This window comes from Aptenodytes forsteri, unplaced genomic scaffold (genome assembly GCF_000699145.1).
Source record: "Aptenodytes forsteri isolate BGI_AS27 unplaced genomic scaffold, ASM69914v1 Scaffold18, whole genome shotgun sequence".
Taxonomy (NCBI): domain Eukaryota; kingdom Metazoa; phylum Chordata; class Aves; order Sphenisciformes; family Spheniscidae; genus Aptenodytes; species Aptenodytes forsteri.
In genome coordinates, this window is record NW_008795135.1 from 506,891 (window position 1) to 524,241 (window position 17,351).

Genomic DNA, 17,351 nt, shown 5'->3' on the forward strand with positions numbered 1-17,351 from the left:
GTCCCCCCCTCCTGCTGCGGCCGCCACCGCTGCTGCTGGCGGCCCCCCCGGACAGAGCGTGCCTGCGGGCCGTGCTGGCGGACTCGCGCTTCTTCTTGGTGTGCATGTGCTTCCTGACCTTCATCCAGTCCCTCATGGTCTCCGGCTACCTGAGCAGCGTCATCACCACCATCGAACGGAGATACAGCCTCAAGAGCTCGGAGTCGGGGCTGCTGGTCAGCTGCTTCGACATCGGGAGCCTGGTGGTGGTGGTCTTCATCAGCTACTTTGGGGGGCGCGGACGGAGGCCGCTCTGGCTGGCTGTAGGGGGTTTTTTCATCGCCCTGGGGGCTGCGCTCTTCTCCTTACCTCATTTCATCTCTCCGCCGTACCAGATCCAGGAATTGAACTCCTCCGTCAGTAACGAGGGCTTGTGCGTGACTGGCAATGGCACCGCCAAAGAGCAGTGGGAGTCGCCGGCCTGTGTCAAGGACTCCGGCGGAAACGACCACTCTCTCTATGTAGCTTTATTCATTTGTGCCCAAATCCTCATTGGCATGGGCTCGACACCCATCTATACCTTGGGACCAACCTACCTAGATGACAATGTCAAGAAAGAAAACGCCTCGCTTTACCTAGGTAAGGCATCTAAGTCCCAGGGTGCTTTGAAGGCTGAACCCCAGATCTCTCTGAGGAACCAGTTACAGGTACTTCTGCCCTGTTCCTTCTGAACAACATCTGTGCTAAGCTTTCCTTCTGAAGTGAACTTCTGAAGTAAAATTGCAATGCTTTCCCGTGTTAAAATGTTTTTTTCCTCTTTCTTGTGGAGTGGTGAACAGCAGTAACGGGTGAAGCTAACGTAGTGTGCGTAAAAGCAGCTGTACTCACACCCTCCCACACGGGGAACGGGACAGCAGAGAAGGTCGGCTTCTCTAACACTTTTCAGCACTTGGCATTAGCCGGTGACTTTTTCAGAAAGCAATGTTGAAGTTTGCCATGCCCCTTCAGGTTTCTTTTTGCTAATACAGAAGCTATATATTTCTCAATTTTGGTCAACATGCCTTTAGCGTAGAGTCTCTCCCTATGATGTTAATATTTTATAAGTACTTTGAGAGATTTTGGCATGCTTCGTTTTACTTTTCCAGCATTCATTTATCTTTAACTAGCAGTGAATTTTGGCTGGCATTGGTAGATCATCTGGCAACTCAGAATGGGTTAAAAAACCGTTGATAAAACGTTGATAAAACAGCAAGTAAAACCTTCAGGGTTAAGAGCTCGGTTATGGGAGCTCAAGGGATGCAACAAAATGAGAGTCGGACCAATCTGGCACCTGGCTTGCGGCAGGTTCAGACAGGTGTTGCTGATAGTCATTCCTATGATGGGAGAAAGGGGTTTCTCAGGTAACTGGGTACTAAACTTTTTTGGAGTTTGAACATGATAACTTGCACCATACTTTTCTGATGGTTTGTGTAATGCGTAAGAAGACTGACTGACCTCTGAATTTGTGTTAGTATCTTACATGATTCTATAAGAAATGAACCTCACGTACTCCTTCAAATTCTTTTCAAATAAGGAGAGGCACTTATGGGGCTGAGAGCGCTGCCGAGGGATTGCGGATGCTCAGCATTACCATTTGCAGTTCAATTTACTTCGTCTTTACGATAACTGTGGAGATAATAATTCTGTGTAAAATAGACATGCATGAAAGGAATACACTCAGGGTGTGTGTGTAATTACTTCATTAAGCAAAAGTAGTGATCCGGATCAGTATTTAATTCCTTTTGACCTGTTCTTCAGCGATTTGACTGTTCCCTGAACCATTTTAAAGCCATGCACAGTCTATGTGTGATGTCTTGAAGAAGCCTGAGACACTGCTGGTTTTCAGAAGGAGAGAGAGAGAGTATCTGTGTTTTTTCTGTTGTTTTCACAGCATTGCTAATCTGCCTGATGAAATATTTGACAAAGTGTTTTCCCTCTCTTCCTCCCCTCTGAGAAAGGTTAAGTGGTATAGAAATTTAGGTTAAACTGGAATCAACTTTATTAGCAATATGAACAAGAAAAGCATCTTGTTGCTGAGGTTAGTAACTGTAGTTTGGAGCAGCAGAGAGGGGGCTGAAACTTTTGCAAATAGATGATTTCATACAGTCCTCGAAAACATGGAAAAAAAGGAAACGGAAAGTCTGTAGGTGAGGAATGAAGGGTATAAGAGATGAATGGTGCGAGAGGAGGAAGAAGTCTTCACCAAAGGGGGAGGCAAGGTCAGTGGTCGTAAATCCTCACTGTGCAGGAGAAACGATGCCTACCACTGAAGCTCTTCCAGCACAGGAAATCGTAATAAAGTGACTCAGGTAACTTTTAATTGCGGCAAAGATCAGCCTTAAAGTTAACAAAGGTAAAAGACACCAGCAGCTGTTGGAAGACTGTATGTGACCCTGTCGCCAGGCACTGAAGGCAGCTTTGATCTATACTGGGAGTACCCTCATAGAGTTGAAGTTCACATGCAGTGATTCAGAAGAGTAAAGATGAGGTACCCAGCTAGCGTGTATGTGAAAAATTTATGCCCGCGATCTGATTGTGTCCACAGGGAGAAGAATTAAAATGAACACAAAGCATGTTTAAACACTGAGTAAAATGTACCATCACCTTCTTTCAGTCTTTAAGCTACTCAGGGCTAGAAGCAATGTTGCTTGCCATTGGAAATCTTGGTATTATCTTTTTTAAATAGTGTGAAATTCTGAGGAAACTTTTAACTTGTTCAGGTTTGAATATTTACCTCGCTTTAGACTTAGGCGGGGGCAGGAGTAAGCAAAACTTTAGACTTTTTGAGGGGCAGGAGTAAAATCCGAGTTCTGTGGAAAAAAAGAAAAAGAGCATTGTTTGGCACGTTGATGTGAGCAAACATGTTTTTTTGGAGCTTCTCAGTGGTTTGGAATGTTTCATGACCTCGAGGAGAGGGATTTGTGGGCGGCAGGCAGCCCAGTTGGGCACAGGGATGGGATAGAGGTGGCCAGGGCATGGCTCTGCAGGCCAGCCACGACGCATCTTGCGTTACGCAATGCCTGTTTCTCAAGGCAGTATGATTTTATTACTGAGGCAAGCTATGCAAATGATGTCAAAATGTAAAATGTATGTATGCATGTCGGCATGAGCTAACAAAAAGTCTTGGAGTGGGCCATGGGAGTCGAAGTTCTGAAAAGAGAAGAAAGCCCGGTGAAACAGATCCCAGTCACACAGATACATGTGTCTGAGTGAGGACAGTTAATTTAAAAAAAAAGTATCCTCTAACACAAAGTGGAAGGTCACTAATGTGTTTGTCTGTAATCATGGTGGTATTGCATTCTATGGTTTTTTTCCAAAGAAAAGTAACATATATAAAGATGTGTTCAGATGAGAAACATTTGTTCACAAGCATGCACATGATAAAGTTCCACTGAGCTGCCGAAGAGCTCTTCAACCCCGCGACTGTGCCCACTAATCGTAGGTCAGTAAAGCCCCCCTGAGCATCACTAATCCTGATTCTGCAAAAACTCACCTTATGTGTCTGTGGAAGCTATTTTATTTATTTTCCAAGTTAATCCAGCTCAGGGCTCGAGTGGCAATAGCATATCCTCTTAAGTGTAGGCATGCAAGTTCAATGTGGACAGCTGTTTTAACATTCCTGGCTGGAAGTCCTGCTCTCAAAAAACATATTTGATGCTTATACATAGTCTCTTGGCTGCCTACACTTAAGTCCATCTGTCAGGGTGGCACGGTGCCAGTTTACAAGGTGGTATGTCGTTTTTAGTAGGACAAAGGTGCCAAGCAGGGATGTGTATTTGGGCCGCCTGCGTAGCAATGTGCGAGCTCACTCTCCTGTGGGATGTTTCTTCCTTGCGAAGGCAGTGGCACCTCCGGGTCCTCCTGCCCCTTAAACCTGGCGGTGCTTTGATGCCCTGACGCTAACTTTGAGAAAATGTATGACATCAGGCTTGGAAACAAGTCATGATTGTAACAGGTGCCTAGGAAATACAAGAACCGGCTCCCTTAATCACAGATAATCCAAAATGGAAGTTACACGCTTTCTGTAAAAACTGGGCAATCACCAAGTTGTCTTTGTCCGCTCCTAAAGTCTCTCCCTTCTGTGCTCGGCTGTGCCGTAGCATGTCTGTCGTCAGCTGCCCGATGTTTGCAGGTTCTCCTTTTAATTAATTAATTAATTGAATTAATTGCAATTTAATTTGGAGTTGAATTGGACTTCACAAGTCTTGTTTTGTACTCTTGATGGTGTTTCTGCTACTTGTCAAATTCTAGCTCTTAAACACAGCGTGTTTTTTCTAAACACTGGGTTTTTTTGTAGGGATCCAATAGTTTGTCTTGAATATGAGTTTACCTTGTGATTGTATCATGAATTTTAAAAGCAGTTCCTTAAAATTAACTATGGCACTTGGAAAGGGAAGTTTTATTAGTGGCATTACAGTGCCTGAATAATGTTTAAATATTTTGCTTCTTTTGCAAGTGGGTATTGTAATAAAAAAGGAATTTACTTTGAAAAGTTACACATAGAAAGTCAATGTTAGGTTTTACAGAAATATTACATTAATGAAAATACTTGAGCATTCAGGAATGGCTTTCACCAGTACCCCCCAAAAATGACTAGTGGATGAGTTAGTCATTGCGCTAAGGATGTTTTATTTAAGTTTCCAGAATGCTCTAGGCTGGTTAGGATATGATATGAGGAAAGGGTCTGAGTCCGTTTAATTTCATGCGGACTCTCCATAGTTTTGGGAACAAACTGTAGTTACAAAATGCAAAGATAAAGCTTTTGTGAGATAAGAGCTGAAAAATTGGATAAACCTGCGTAAATGGGGTTGGTGCAGATAATGGCTTGAGAGCCAGGGAAGTAAAATCCTTTCCTAACCTGGAAAAAGAATAAATATTTAGACTAGTTTCAAAAATATTTTGGACTCTAGCTTTGTTTTCGTGAGGATCATTTGTGGGTTGCTGTTTCTAGCATTAGGTAAACCATTTCACTGTGACTATATTCTACTTGGAAATCACCTTCTTACCAGTGTTCTACAGCTGGATGCTCTGTGTACCCTTCATGTCTTTCACAGACTTCCCCAAAGCATATCAACATGTATATATGTTGATTATATTTATTGTATTTCTAGTTGAATCTGCCCTTATATTGATGTCCCACCTGGAAGGAGAGGGCAGGAAGAGTAGCTTCATGTACTTCCATCAGAAACCCACTGCCTCTGCCCGCTGGGTCCTGGGGCAGAGTCCAGCTGCCGAATGAGCTGGGCCTCCATAACATGCCGATTCCTGGATGTTGGCACAGGAAGCACTGGATTTTCGTGCCGCTTTGATTGATTCATTTTTGTCTGGCCACTTCTGGGGTTACGGATGCCACTGGAGGACAGGAGCTGGAGCCTCCTGAGGGCATCAGGTCCTCTGTATGGATGCTGCAAGATCACTGACGTTTTCCAAGGCAAGATCAACTGTCTAGTTGAACAGGAGGGACCGTCTGCAAGCAGTGAAACAGCTGACCAGCATTTCATTTTATTCTCACCATTCAGCCTATGACCACTTGTGGTTTACATTGAATATGCTTCCTGCTACTCGATATCCGAAAAGGCTAGTTTCCTACAGGGTTTTCTCAGCATTGAGCTCTATGGTTGGTAAACCCTACAGACATTGTACATTTCTTTTTACAGCATGCCCGTGAGCAGGCAGGATTTTATGAATCAAAAATTGAAGCAAAAGGGCGTGCTCACCAGCATTTTTTATTGCTTGCTGTATTTCCCTTGTAAAAGAGCAGCATGCTGAGCTTATTCCTCAAATACAGGATTTTAGTTTATCTCAGTGAAAGCCACATCTTGGTTTATCCATAGGCTAACACTAAGATTGGGCCCATCAGCAGTCTTTTTTGTACAAACACGTGCTTGCTTTCTTTGCACATTCAGCTGGGCAGAGCTAGCTGCAGGCTGAGCGCACTGTGCTCTCGGCTGGGCGTAGAGAGCATCTTGGGATGCAGGTGAAGTGACTGCGGGTCTGTTTGTGCATATGCATTATACTGGTTTCCCACACAGATGATTTAGCACTCAGAGGGTTCAGTATTGTGTTTCTCTGGCATTTCTGTAACATCTTTTTTGTTAAAACGCTGATCAGGCAGCAGGCACGGTTCCTAATAATTGTTTAAAGTAGCACTATGCAGTTTTATTGCCCTTTCCTATAGCTGAGGAAATAGATAAATTTTACTTTTCTTCTCCACTTTAGTCTCCTGCTGCATAGGTGGACTGATACTTTTTTTTTTCCCATAGTATAATCCTAGATATCATTTTCTTAGGCATTTAGAGAAGGTGGGGTTCTGTGTCCGTGTAAGCAGTGTGTGCATACAATGAGTTCAATGAAAGGTGGGGGCAGCCTTTCCTCTGAAGTTTTCTGCCTGTGGGATTTAATGTCATGAGTGATATACCTTCACTTGCCCTGCCAGTGTTGTGTGCCTTAGGGATGCTTTCTGCATCCCTCCTGTTGTGTCCTTGCCATAAGCTACGTCATTGTTCACAAGCAGCTGCACTGACAAAGCATCGCTTGAAGTATCTGGCAAAATGTGCTTTGCCCTTCTTAGGAGCAAGAAGAGACTTATGCATATACTTCCCTGATTGTCTCTTTCCTTTTATATTAAAGGAGAAAAACTGGGTTGGATCCAGGGGTCTGAAACTCACTGAAGTCCCAGGCCCAGTTGTTTACCTTGCTTAGCATTTGTGAAAATGCTTAGCATTTTGTTTCTGAGGCCGACAGTGCCCTTTTCACCTGCTTGAGCTTGGGAATGGTGTTTTCTTGGAGAGCAGCTCCTTTCTTTTCTGGCGAGCTCTGCTGCGGGGCTGGTTTGGGCAGACAAGTGCCTGAACCTGCCGCGTTCCCCGGAGAAGCTTGGAAACTTAGACGTGAAAGTGGCCTTTAAGTAACAGCTTGTTTGTACCTTCTCCCAGGAACTGAAGGCTTGGGATCTAGTGTCTGATTACTCCCGGGGCTGGAAACTTGAGCTGTCTGCTGGATACCCTGACTATTTTGTAAAGGGTTACCGTAACTATGCCTGTTGCAAGTGGATTAGAGATGCTTTGTGTTTCATGCATTTTCCCCTAACTTTCATTCAGTGGCTGCCTCACCTGGAAGGACTTAATCGCAGTGAAAGTGCTTATGCGGTCAAAAGAGAGGAGACCGGATTTCTCTCTACCGTCATTCAAAGATACATAGGTTTCTGTCTTGGCTGTGCAGGGAACATGGGCAATTATATGTATGAGGCTCGACCTGCTGTTTCATCCTGAAGGCCAGCATCTAAAAATTCTGTTTTTTAAATTAGGTGAATGGATTTCATCCATGGATTTTAAAAGAGCAGAAAAGTAACTCAATCGTATTAGACTCTTTAGTCTCACGCTCTCTTTTTAATCCTACTTTAAGTCTTTTTCACCCTGATAGCACTTTTAAAACCATTGTTACTTGGGAAGCATGAACTCAGTTTTCCTTTTTTTACATGCCTTTCCCATTTCTTTTGAAAACAGTTGAGAAGTTACCATGCAAAAATGGCACATACTTCAACTGGTCCCCTCTGGCAGCTGTTGACTCTGTTGACTGTAGGGGTCAAAGTAAGCGTTAGCTCTGTCTCATGCTGCTGATGGATCGGACGGTGCCACATGGACTCTGAGGGCAGGGCAAGCCAATCACCTGCCTTCCTGTGAATCCTCGCCAGAGCTGTCAGAATTTCAGCCCCAAGTCCAAGGGTGCCTCTGCAACCCCCCTCAGCAGCTACGGGGGATGCTGGGAGTCGTTAGGGCTGTAATCTGAAGGCGCTGAAGCGGCACAGTCGGAAGAGGGAAATGTTTTCCCCGGCAAATCTCTAGAAGTGAGGGCTCTGCACAAGGAGCAAACAGCTCTGTTGGCCTTCTGAGTCCTGGTGTCCATGCTTTTATTCAAGCACCGTGGTGCTTTTACCACGGCTCAGTTGGACTATGTGGGCACATGGGCTGAGCTAGCAAAGTTACGACAGCAGACAACTCTGCAGTGTGCATGCAAGCTAATTTCACTTGAGTCAGCCAGATCCGTACCCCAAGTCCTTCCAAGTGCCCAGAAAAAAATAGGACGTTTCCCATGATGAGAAAGAATATGTCAGCATCCGGCAGCATGGAGAAGCATGGGCTGTGTCCTGCTTTGCTGCTGAACTGTTGGGAGTTTGGGCATCTGTTGTGCTGTCACAAGGCCAGAAATTCAGACACGCTGCATGGCGTTAACGGGAGAGCTAACGAACCTGGGTCTTTCCTCTTCCCTTTCCTCCATCCTTCTCTTCTGCCACGGTGAATTTGTTCTTACTGGAGAAATCGGGAAGTGTGAACCCAGAAACTTGAGTGCTGTTTTCTGCTGCCGTTACACCTGATAGTCTAATCTGAAAGCACTAATTCTGATATAGCTAAACAGCTTACTTGGCAGCAAAGACACGTTACACCAGTGAAAAACATCGTACTCTGGTATTAATTGCATTTTAACTGGTCTCATGGTGAGTTTGGAGGAGATGCAGTCCAAAAAAACCACATATATTTTTACTTGTAATTTGAACAAGCAGATACAAAAAATATTCAAAGAAAATAAACATGAACTGTACCATGTGAGGTACTTGCAAAACAGTACGGCATGTTCACTAATCATATGCTCCTGTGCTGTTCCTCTTTGGTTTTCTTTTCCATTTTCAGTACAGGTTCTTTTCAGCAGCTTGCTTTCTTTTCATTAGCTGCTTGGGATATTTTTCAGTTGATCCCATTTTTTGCCTTGCATATATTGATATTAACACTTTCTTTGCCTTGCACAATGCACAGTAGGACCTCAATCTGATGGTTACCCTCTGTGCCTTTTATCTTTGGTGCTTACAAGATTAGAAAGAAAGCCTCAAGAGTGTCTCAGCATTGATTTTCTTAAATTCCAGTGCTGCTCTGAAACCAGCTACCAGCTCTTCAGTTGTTTGAAATTAGTAAGCTTTTGTAAATTAGCAACTACTTTCCATATTTATCTGTCCATTTTCAAACAGCTGCTTCTAATTGATACTGGATGGATTCTCGTGTGGTTGCATCCTTTCCTTTCTGGATTAATTAAGCTATCCTCTAGAGTCAGAATATTTCAGATAATCCATATATTAGCTGAGTGTATCTTCTGATAGGTGCTTTGCTAGCCAGGGCATGGTATTTGCTGTTTCATGCTCAAGTTGTAGTTTACCCCTGTGTTTGTCACAGATTTGTTCACAGTGCTTTACTTCAGGTGTCATGTAGGCACTCACAGGTCCCAGTGGGCTCCTGAAGTCAAGTGCTCCCAATGACACCTTGGTTCCCACTTCTCCTTTTTTTTAGCCCCTGATTAGATTAAAATCTAAATACCCGACCTCTCCAGAAGTCATTTTAAGAAATGCGTTTTTGTAGATAAGTCAAAATAAGGTAAAAGTGAGCTGCTTATGATCAGACAGATCTATAATTAACTTCCCTTCATCCTTGTTCCCCTCTTCATCCTCCCCTGCATCCCCACACTCCAAATTTAAATCCTACAAAACAAAGAACTTACCATGGGTCTGATGCAGGGCAATGCTTTCAAGAAAACCCCATGTTTTAACTCTCAGAGTTGTACTGTGTATTTATACCTATCTTGAGTATTACAAAGACTGAAGAAGAGATCTATCATATATCACAGTTTCAGGGTATGTGAGAAATGACATCTCATTGTTTGCCCAAGTTGGCGTACTGAAATCTTTTACTAACTCTTGGGTCAAGGTCAACCACTTTCCTGCAGGAGGAGAAGATGTAATAGGTCCGGACAGTGAGAGGACTGCTGAATGGTCATGGTAGAAGAGTTTGATAGCCATGAGGTTTTTATTAGCAGATAGGCATCCTACGCTATGAGCCAGCTGCGTTTTGTTTGAATTATGCCTGACAGGAAAAAAATGGTGTAGTGTATGAGGAGTATAGTGAATTTCCCTTGTCTAGTTTAATAAGATGCTCAGATCAGTTAATTTGTGGTCTGAGCATTAGGGTTTCTCCGAAGTACAACTGCTGGGCTAAGCAACTCTTCTAGTGCTGGATTAATCCCAGTTTGCGTGGTCTGTCTGGAGATATTAGAAGAATTAGTAGCATAGCATTAGAAGAGACGGTAGCGTAACCCTTGTGACTGTGTCAGAGAGTCCCTGGATGCTCTTAGGACTGCTGTCTGCCGCTGTTCTTTTGAATCAGGATATAGAGTGTGAGGAGCAGCGTGGTTATTTTTGTATGCAGAGGACTGAAAAATAATACAACAATTCTGCCCTTAATTTAGGCTGTATTGCCCACTGAATCAGGATACAGAGTGTGAGGAGCAGCGTGGTTATTTTTGTATGCAGAGGACTGAAAAATAATACAACAATTCTGCCCTTAATTTAGGCTGTATTGCACTCCTGTTAAATTGAAAACAAAAGACTTTGACTTTTTTGCTTTTCCCCCCTCATTTTCTTGAGTAACAAAATGGTGTGGAGCTCGGGGAACTGACAGCTGGTGGTTTTCTGATGTGGGAGATTTCCCTTGAAGAATATATGTGTGGGTGTGATGATACGAGGCAGCCTCTTTGTACAACCCCTTGGTGATGTGCTGTATACTGTTGTTATACACAGTGCCGAAATAGACAGTAATCCTCTTACGTGGGATTGTGAAGCAAGTAATAATAGAGCACAAGTCAGTGTCATCAGTTCAGAGCTGGTTTTTTGATAAACATATTTGTCAGTTGTATCTCCTAGTTTCTTTAGTACTTCTTAACCTTTATATTAACTAAGTCCTTCTCTCCAGCTGGAAATGTTAATGTTTCACAATTGTAACGTCAGCTGCAATCAAGACCTTTCTATTCATCTTTCTAATTGATGCACTTGCTTTAAAAAGGCCACAGAGATTTTGAGTTTTATAATTCAGCTCATTTCCTAATATGAAAAATTCAGATGAAGAAAAACTGTAAGATCACTTAGTTGGCATAAACCGTTTCAACTGTCTTACGAGGCACCCTGAAAAGATCTGAAGCAATCAGAGTTACTATCTGCAGGCTGTTCACCCCATTTAGAAAACATGAAGTTGGCTGCTATGCAGCAGAGCAGGCACAATAAGCATGTTCTGGGGGAGAAAAGCAATTAGCTCTACAGCAAGCGCAGTCAGAGCAGAAAGGAAGGTCTGGAGGCGTTTAATTAATACTAATGCTTTTGTGCTTATGGAGGCCAGAGTCATGGTAGGTTACTGCTGCCTTGGTCTTGTGGTTCTCAAGTCTGTCATCTAATGAACATTAGATTCAGAAAAGCTTTCCAGAAAAGTTAATAAATCACCACTAACTGTGGCACGTTCATATTACCCCTGAAGATAAAGAGGTACACCTGATACTGAATGGGAGCAGGATGAGATCTGTACAGTGCTTTCATTTTTAAACAGATAACAAGTCCTGTTGGGATTTTTGTACCAAATTTATTCAAGTAATCTGAAATAATGGAAATGCATGTCTCTTATTAAACATTTCTCAAGACACCAAACCAATTAGGGAAAAATAAAACAGGGTTTCTTTTCCATTGTGAAACCAGTTTGGGAACAGGTATCATTTTTATTAATCTGAGTTTGATGGCAAAAGTACTTTTGATGGAAAAATGTGTAGCCATCAGTGTATACTTATTTGCATAGCTTGACATCTTGAGATGCATTTTTGCTCTTTAATTCTCAGTTCTTATTATTTATTTCAACTTCCATTCACTCTTGGGTGGAAAATACAAGTAATGTCCCATTTGGTTTGAAGACCATTCTCTGTGTAACTCCTCTTGCTCCTGTTTTCATCCAGTACACTGTTCAAGACATATTTAGAGTCCAGTAGGCTGGAGAGTATGAATTTTTCCATTTGCTCCCACTGAGAATACCAGCTCTGTGGCTTCAGGCTTACCTGTTTTGACATTTTGTTAATGTTTCCCTGATGGGTTTCAGCAGTGCGCATTAATAAAAGGATGATCTCTGTGATGATTTACTCTTTGTGCAGGAACACTAATATAATCCAGTTTGAGGCATACTTGTAATCACAGACAATTTTGGATAACTGTAATGGGCCATCCGCAGACTTTTCAGTTTTGTTTAGAGATTGCCTGTGTTTAAGTAACCCTATGTCACCTCTTCTACCGATGGTTATCTGTACAAACAACTTTAATGTTCCATTTTGGGAACAAGCTTCCATATCACATTGCATTTAATATATTGTTGTATTGCGCTGACTGCCTGTTACTACATATATTCAAATTTTGCAGGTATTGTGTGATTGAAGTATTCTTATTGCACATTACTGTATGGTCCAAGAGTTACATATCAAGGTAATTAGTCTATACTTTCTCCAAGGAATAAATCAAAAGTACTGGATGAGAGTCACAATGTTTAATAATTATTTATGTCACAAGAAAAAAGCTGAACAAAAGCATGTGGATTTTCCTATTTTGATGGCTTTTTAAGTATATAGCACTTCATTTCCTTAGTCATCTGGGACCCTCCAGCTGAACATTGTTAGTACCGTGGTAATAGCTTACAGGTCTGGTAAATTAACATAAGGAGTTGAATTCTCAATTATGGGCTTCTGGATACCCTTAATAGCATCGATACGCTGTTAGTATAATGCCAAAAAAAGGGTTAGTGTTAACCTGAATAGGATCTGGAGGCCGTTTTCCCTGATGGCTGTCCCTTAGCTTTTGTCAGCCGGCAGATAGATGTGTTTTCATGTCAGCGTGGCGTGCCACCTGGAGGGAGGTCTTCCACCACACCGCTCCTTTCCCTTCGCTGTGGGTGTGTGCTGCTGCCTCTTCCCTGGCGCTGGATTCAAGGATTTTGTGACTACGGTGTGGGATCAGACCTCCTGGCTGCTCTTACAGAAAAACCGAAAGCACTAATTCTGATATAGCTAAACAGCTTACTTGGCAGCAAAGACACGTTACACCAGTGAAAAACATCGTACTCTGGTATTAATTGCATTTTAACTGGTCTCATGGTGAGTTTGGAGGAGATGCAGTCCAAAAAAACCACATATATTTTTACTTGTAATTTGAACAAGCAGATACAAAAAATATTCAAAGAAAATAAACATGAACTGTACCATGTGAGGTACTTGCAAAACAGTACGGCATGTTCACTAATCATATGCTCCTGTGCTGTTCCTCTTTGGTTTTCTTTTCCATTTTCAGTACAGGTTCTTTTCAGCAGCTTGCTTTCTTTTCATTAGCTGCTTGGGATATTTTTCAGTTGATCCCATTTTTTGCCTTGCATATATTGATATTAACACTTTCTTTGCCTTGCACAATGCACAGTAGGACCTCAATCTGATGGTTACCCTCTGTGCCTTTTATCTTTGGTGCTTACAAGATTAGAAAGAAAGCCTCAAGAGTGTCTCAGCATTGATTTTCTTAAATTCCAGTGCTGCTCTGAAACCAGCTACCAGCTCTTCAGTTGTTTGAAATTAGTAAGCTTTTGTAAATTAGCAACTACTTTCCATATTTATCTGTCCATTTTCAAACAGCTGCTTCTAATTGATACTGGATGGATTCTCGTGTGGTTGCATCCTTTCCTTTCTGGATTAATTAAGCTATCCTCTAGAGTCAGAATATTTCAGATAATCCATATATTAGCTGAGTGTATCTTCTGATAGGTGCTTTGCTAGCCAGGGCATGGTATTTGCTGTTTCATGCTCAAGTTGTAGTTTACCCCTGTGTTTGTCACAGATTTGTTCACAGTGCTTTACTTCAGGTGTCATGTAGGCACTCACAGGTCCCAGTGGGCTCCTGAAGTCAAGTGCTCCCAATGACACCTTGGTTCCCACTTCTCCTTTTTTTTAGCCCCTGATTAGATTAAAATCTAAATACCCGACCTCTCCAGAAGTCATTTTAAGAAATGCGTTTTTGTAGATAAGTCAAAATAAGGTAAAAGTGAGCTGCTTATGATCAGACAGATCTATAATTAACTTCCCTTCATCCTTGTTCCCCTCTTCATCCTCCCCTGCATCCCCACACTCCAAATTTAAATCCTACAAAACAAAGAACTTACCATGGGTCTGATGCAGGGCAATGCTTTCAAGAAAACCCCATGTTTTAACTCTCAGAGTTGTACTGTGTATTTATACCTATCTTGAGTATTACAAAGACTGAAGAAGAGATCTATCATATATCACAGTTTCAGGGTATGTGAGAAATGACATCTCATTGTTTGCCCAAGTTGGCGTACTGAAATCTTTTACTAACTCTTGGGTCAAGGTCAACCACTTTCCTGTAGGAGGAGAAGATGTAATAGGTCCGGACAGTGAGAGGACTGCTGAATGGTCGTGGTAGAAGAGTTTGATAGCCATGAGGTTTTTATTAGCAGATAGGCATCCTACGCTATGAGCCAGCTGCGTTTTGTTTGAATTATGCCTGACAGGAAAAAAATGGTGTAGTGTATGAGGAGTATAGTGAATTTCCCTTGTCTAGTTTAATAAGATGCTCAGATCAGTTAATTTGTGGTCTGAGCATTAGGGTTTCTCCGAAGTACAACTGCTGGGCTAAGCAACTCTTCTAGTGCTGGATTAATCCCAGTTTGCGTGGTCTGTCTGGAGATATTAGAAGAATTAGTAGCATAGCATTAGAAGAGACGGTAGCGTAACCCTTGTGACTGTGTCAGAGAGTCCCTGGATGCTCTTAGGACTGCTGTCTGCCGCTGTTCTACTGAATCAGGATATAGAGTGTGAGGAGCAGCGTGGTTATTTTTGTATGCAGAGGACTGAAAAATAATACAACAATTCTGCCCTTAATTTAGGCTGTATTGCACTCCTGTTAAATTGAAAACAAAAGACTTTGACTTTTTTGCTTTTCCCCCCTCATTTTCTTGAGTAACAAAATGGTGTGGAGCTCGGGGAACTGACAGCTGGTGGTTTTCTGATGTGGGAGATTTCCCTTGAAGAATATATGTGTGGGTGTGATGATACGAGGCAGCCTCTTTGTACAACCCCTTGGTGATGTGCTGTATACTGTTGTTATACACAGTGCCGAAATAGACAGTAATCCTCTTACGTGGGATTGTGAAGCAAGTAATAATAGAGCACAAGTCAGTGTCATCAGTTCAGAGCTGGTTTTTTGATAAACATATTTGTCAGTTGTATCTCCTAGTTTCTTTAGTACTTCTTAACCTTTATATTAACTAAGTCCTTCTCTCCAGCTGGAAATGTTAACGTTTCACAATTGTAACGTCAGCTGCAATCAAGACCTTTCTATTCATCTTTCTAATTGATGCACTTGCTTTAAAAAGGCCACAGAGATTTTGAGTTTTATAATTCAGCTCATTTCCTAATATGAAAAATTCAGATGAAGAAAAACTGTAAGATCACTTAGTTGGCATAAACCGTTTCAACTGTCTTACGAGGCACCCTGAAAAGATCTGAAGCAATCAGAGTTACTATCTGCAGGCTGTTCACCCCATTTAGAAAACATGAAGTTGGCTGCTATGCAGCAGAGCAGGCACAATAAGCATGTTCTGGGGGAGAAAAGCAATTAGCTCTACAGCAAGCGCAGTCAGAGCAGAAAGGAAGGTCTGGAGGCGTTTAATTAATACTAATGCTTTTGTGCTTATGGAGGCCAGAGTCATGGTAGGTTACTGCTGCCTCAGTCTTGTGGTTCTCAAGTCTGTCATCTAATGAACATTAGATTCAGAAAAGCTTTCCAGAAAAGTTAATAAATCACCACTAACTGTGGCACGTTCATATTACCCCTGAAGATAAAGAGGTACACCTGATAATGGGAGCAGGATGAGATCTGTACAGTGCTTTCATTTTTAAACAGATAACAAGTCCTGTTGGGATTTTTGTACCAAATTTATTCAAGTAATCTGAAATAATGGAAATGCATGTCTCTTATTAAACATTTCTCAAGACACCAAACCAATTAGGGAAAAATAAAACAGGGTTTCTTTTCCATTGTGAAACCAGTTTGGGAACAGGTATCATTTTTATTAATCTGAGTTTGATGGCAAAAGTACTTTTGATGGAAAAATGTGTAGCCATCAGTGTATACTTATTTGCATAGCTTGACATCTTGAGATGCATTTTTGCTCTTTAATTCTCAGTTCTTATTATTTATTTCAACTTCCATTCACTCTTGGGTGGAAAATACAAGTAATGTCCCATTTGGTTTGAAGACCATTCTCTGTGTAACTCCTCTTGCTCCTGTTTTCATCCAGTACACTGTTCAAGACATATTTAGAGTCCAGTAGGCTGGAGAGTATGAATTTTTCCATTTGCTCCCACTGAGAATACCAGCTCTGTGGCTTCAGGCTTACCTGTTTTGACATTTTGTTAATGTTTCCCTGATGGGTTTCAGCAGTGCGCATTAATAAAAGGATGATCTCTGTGATGATTTACTCTTTGTGCAGGAACACTAATATAATCCAGTTTGAGGCATACTTGTAATCACAGACAATTTTGGATAACTGTAATGGGCCATCCGCAGACTTTTCAGTTTTGTTTAGAGATTGCCTGTGTTTAAGTAACCCTATGTCACCTCTTCTACCGATGGTTATCTGTACAAACAGCTTTAATGTTCCATTTTGGGAGCAAGCTTCCATATCACATTGCATTTAATATATTGTTGTATTGCGCTGACTGCCTGTTACTACATATATTCAAATTTTGCAGGTATTGTGTGATTGAAGTATTCTTATTGCACATTACTGTATGGTCCAAGAGTTACATATCAAGGTAATTAGTCTATACTTTCTCCAAGGAATAAATCAAAAGTACTGGATGAGAGTCACAATGTTTAATAATTATTTATGTCACAAGAAAAAAGCTGAACAAAAGCATGTGGATTTTCCTATTTTGATGGCTTTTTAAGTATATAGCACTTCATTTCCTTAGTCATCTGGGACCCTCCAGCTGAACATTGTTAGTACCGTGGTAATAGCTTACAGGTCTGGTAAATTAACATAAGGAGTTGAATTCTCAATTATGGGCTTCTGGATACCCTTAATAGCATCGATACGCTGTTAGTATAATGCCAAAAAAAGGGTTAGTGTTAACCTGAATAGGATCTGGAGGCCGTTTTCCCTGATGGCTGTCCCTTAGCTTTTGTCAGCCGGCAGATAGATGTGTTTTCATGTCAGCGTGGCGTGCCACCTGGAGGGAGGTCTTCCACCACACCGCTCCTTTCCCTTCGCTGTGGGTGTGTGCTGCTGCCTCTTCCCTGGCGCTGGATTCAAGGATTTTGTGACTACGGTGTGGGATCAGACCTCCTGGCTGCTCTGACAGAAAACTCCCTCCCCACCACTGGCAGGGCCAGGTTCATCCCACATCGGCTTCCTCCCGTAGCTTGC

General features: G+C 42.0%; 1 protein-coding gene across 1 annotated transcript in view; it reads left to right on the plus strand.

Moving 5' to 3' along the window:
- SLCO5A1 (solute carrier organic anion transporter family member 5A1) overlaps positions 1 to 17,351 on the plus strand; it is a 92,537-nt gene that overhangs the window by 2,548 nt on the left and 72,638 nt on the right. The window contains exon 2 of the mRNA XM_009278422.2: positions 7 to 618. Within this exon, the coding sequence (XP_009276697.1) occupies positions 7 to 618 (612 nt within the window). The remainder of the gene's footprint in view (positions 1 to 6; positions 619 to 17,351) is intronic.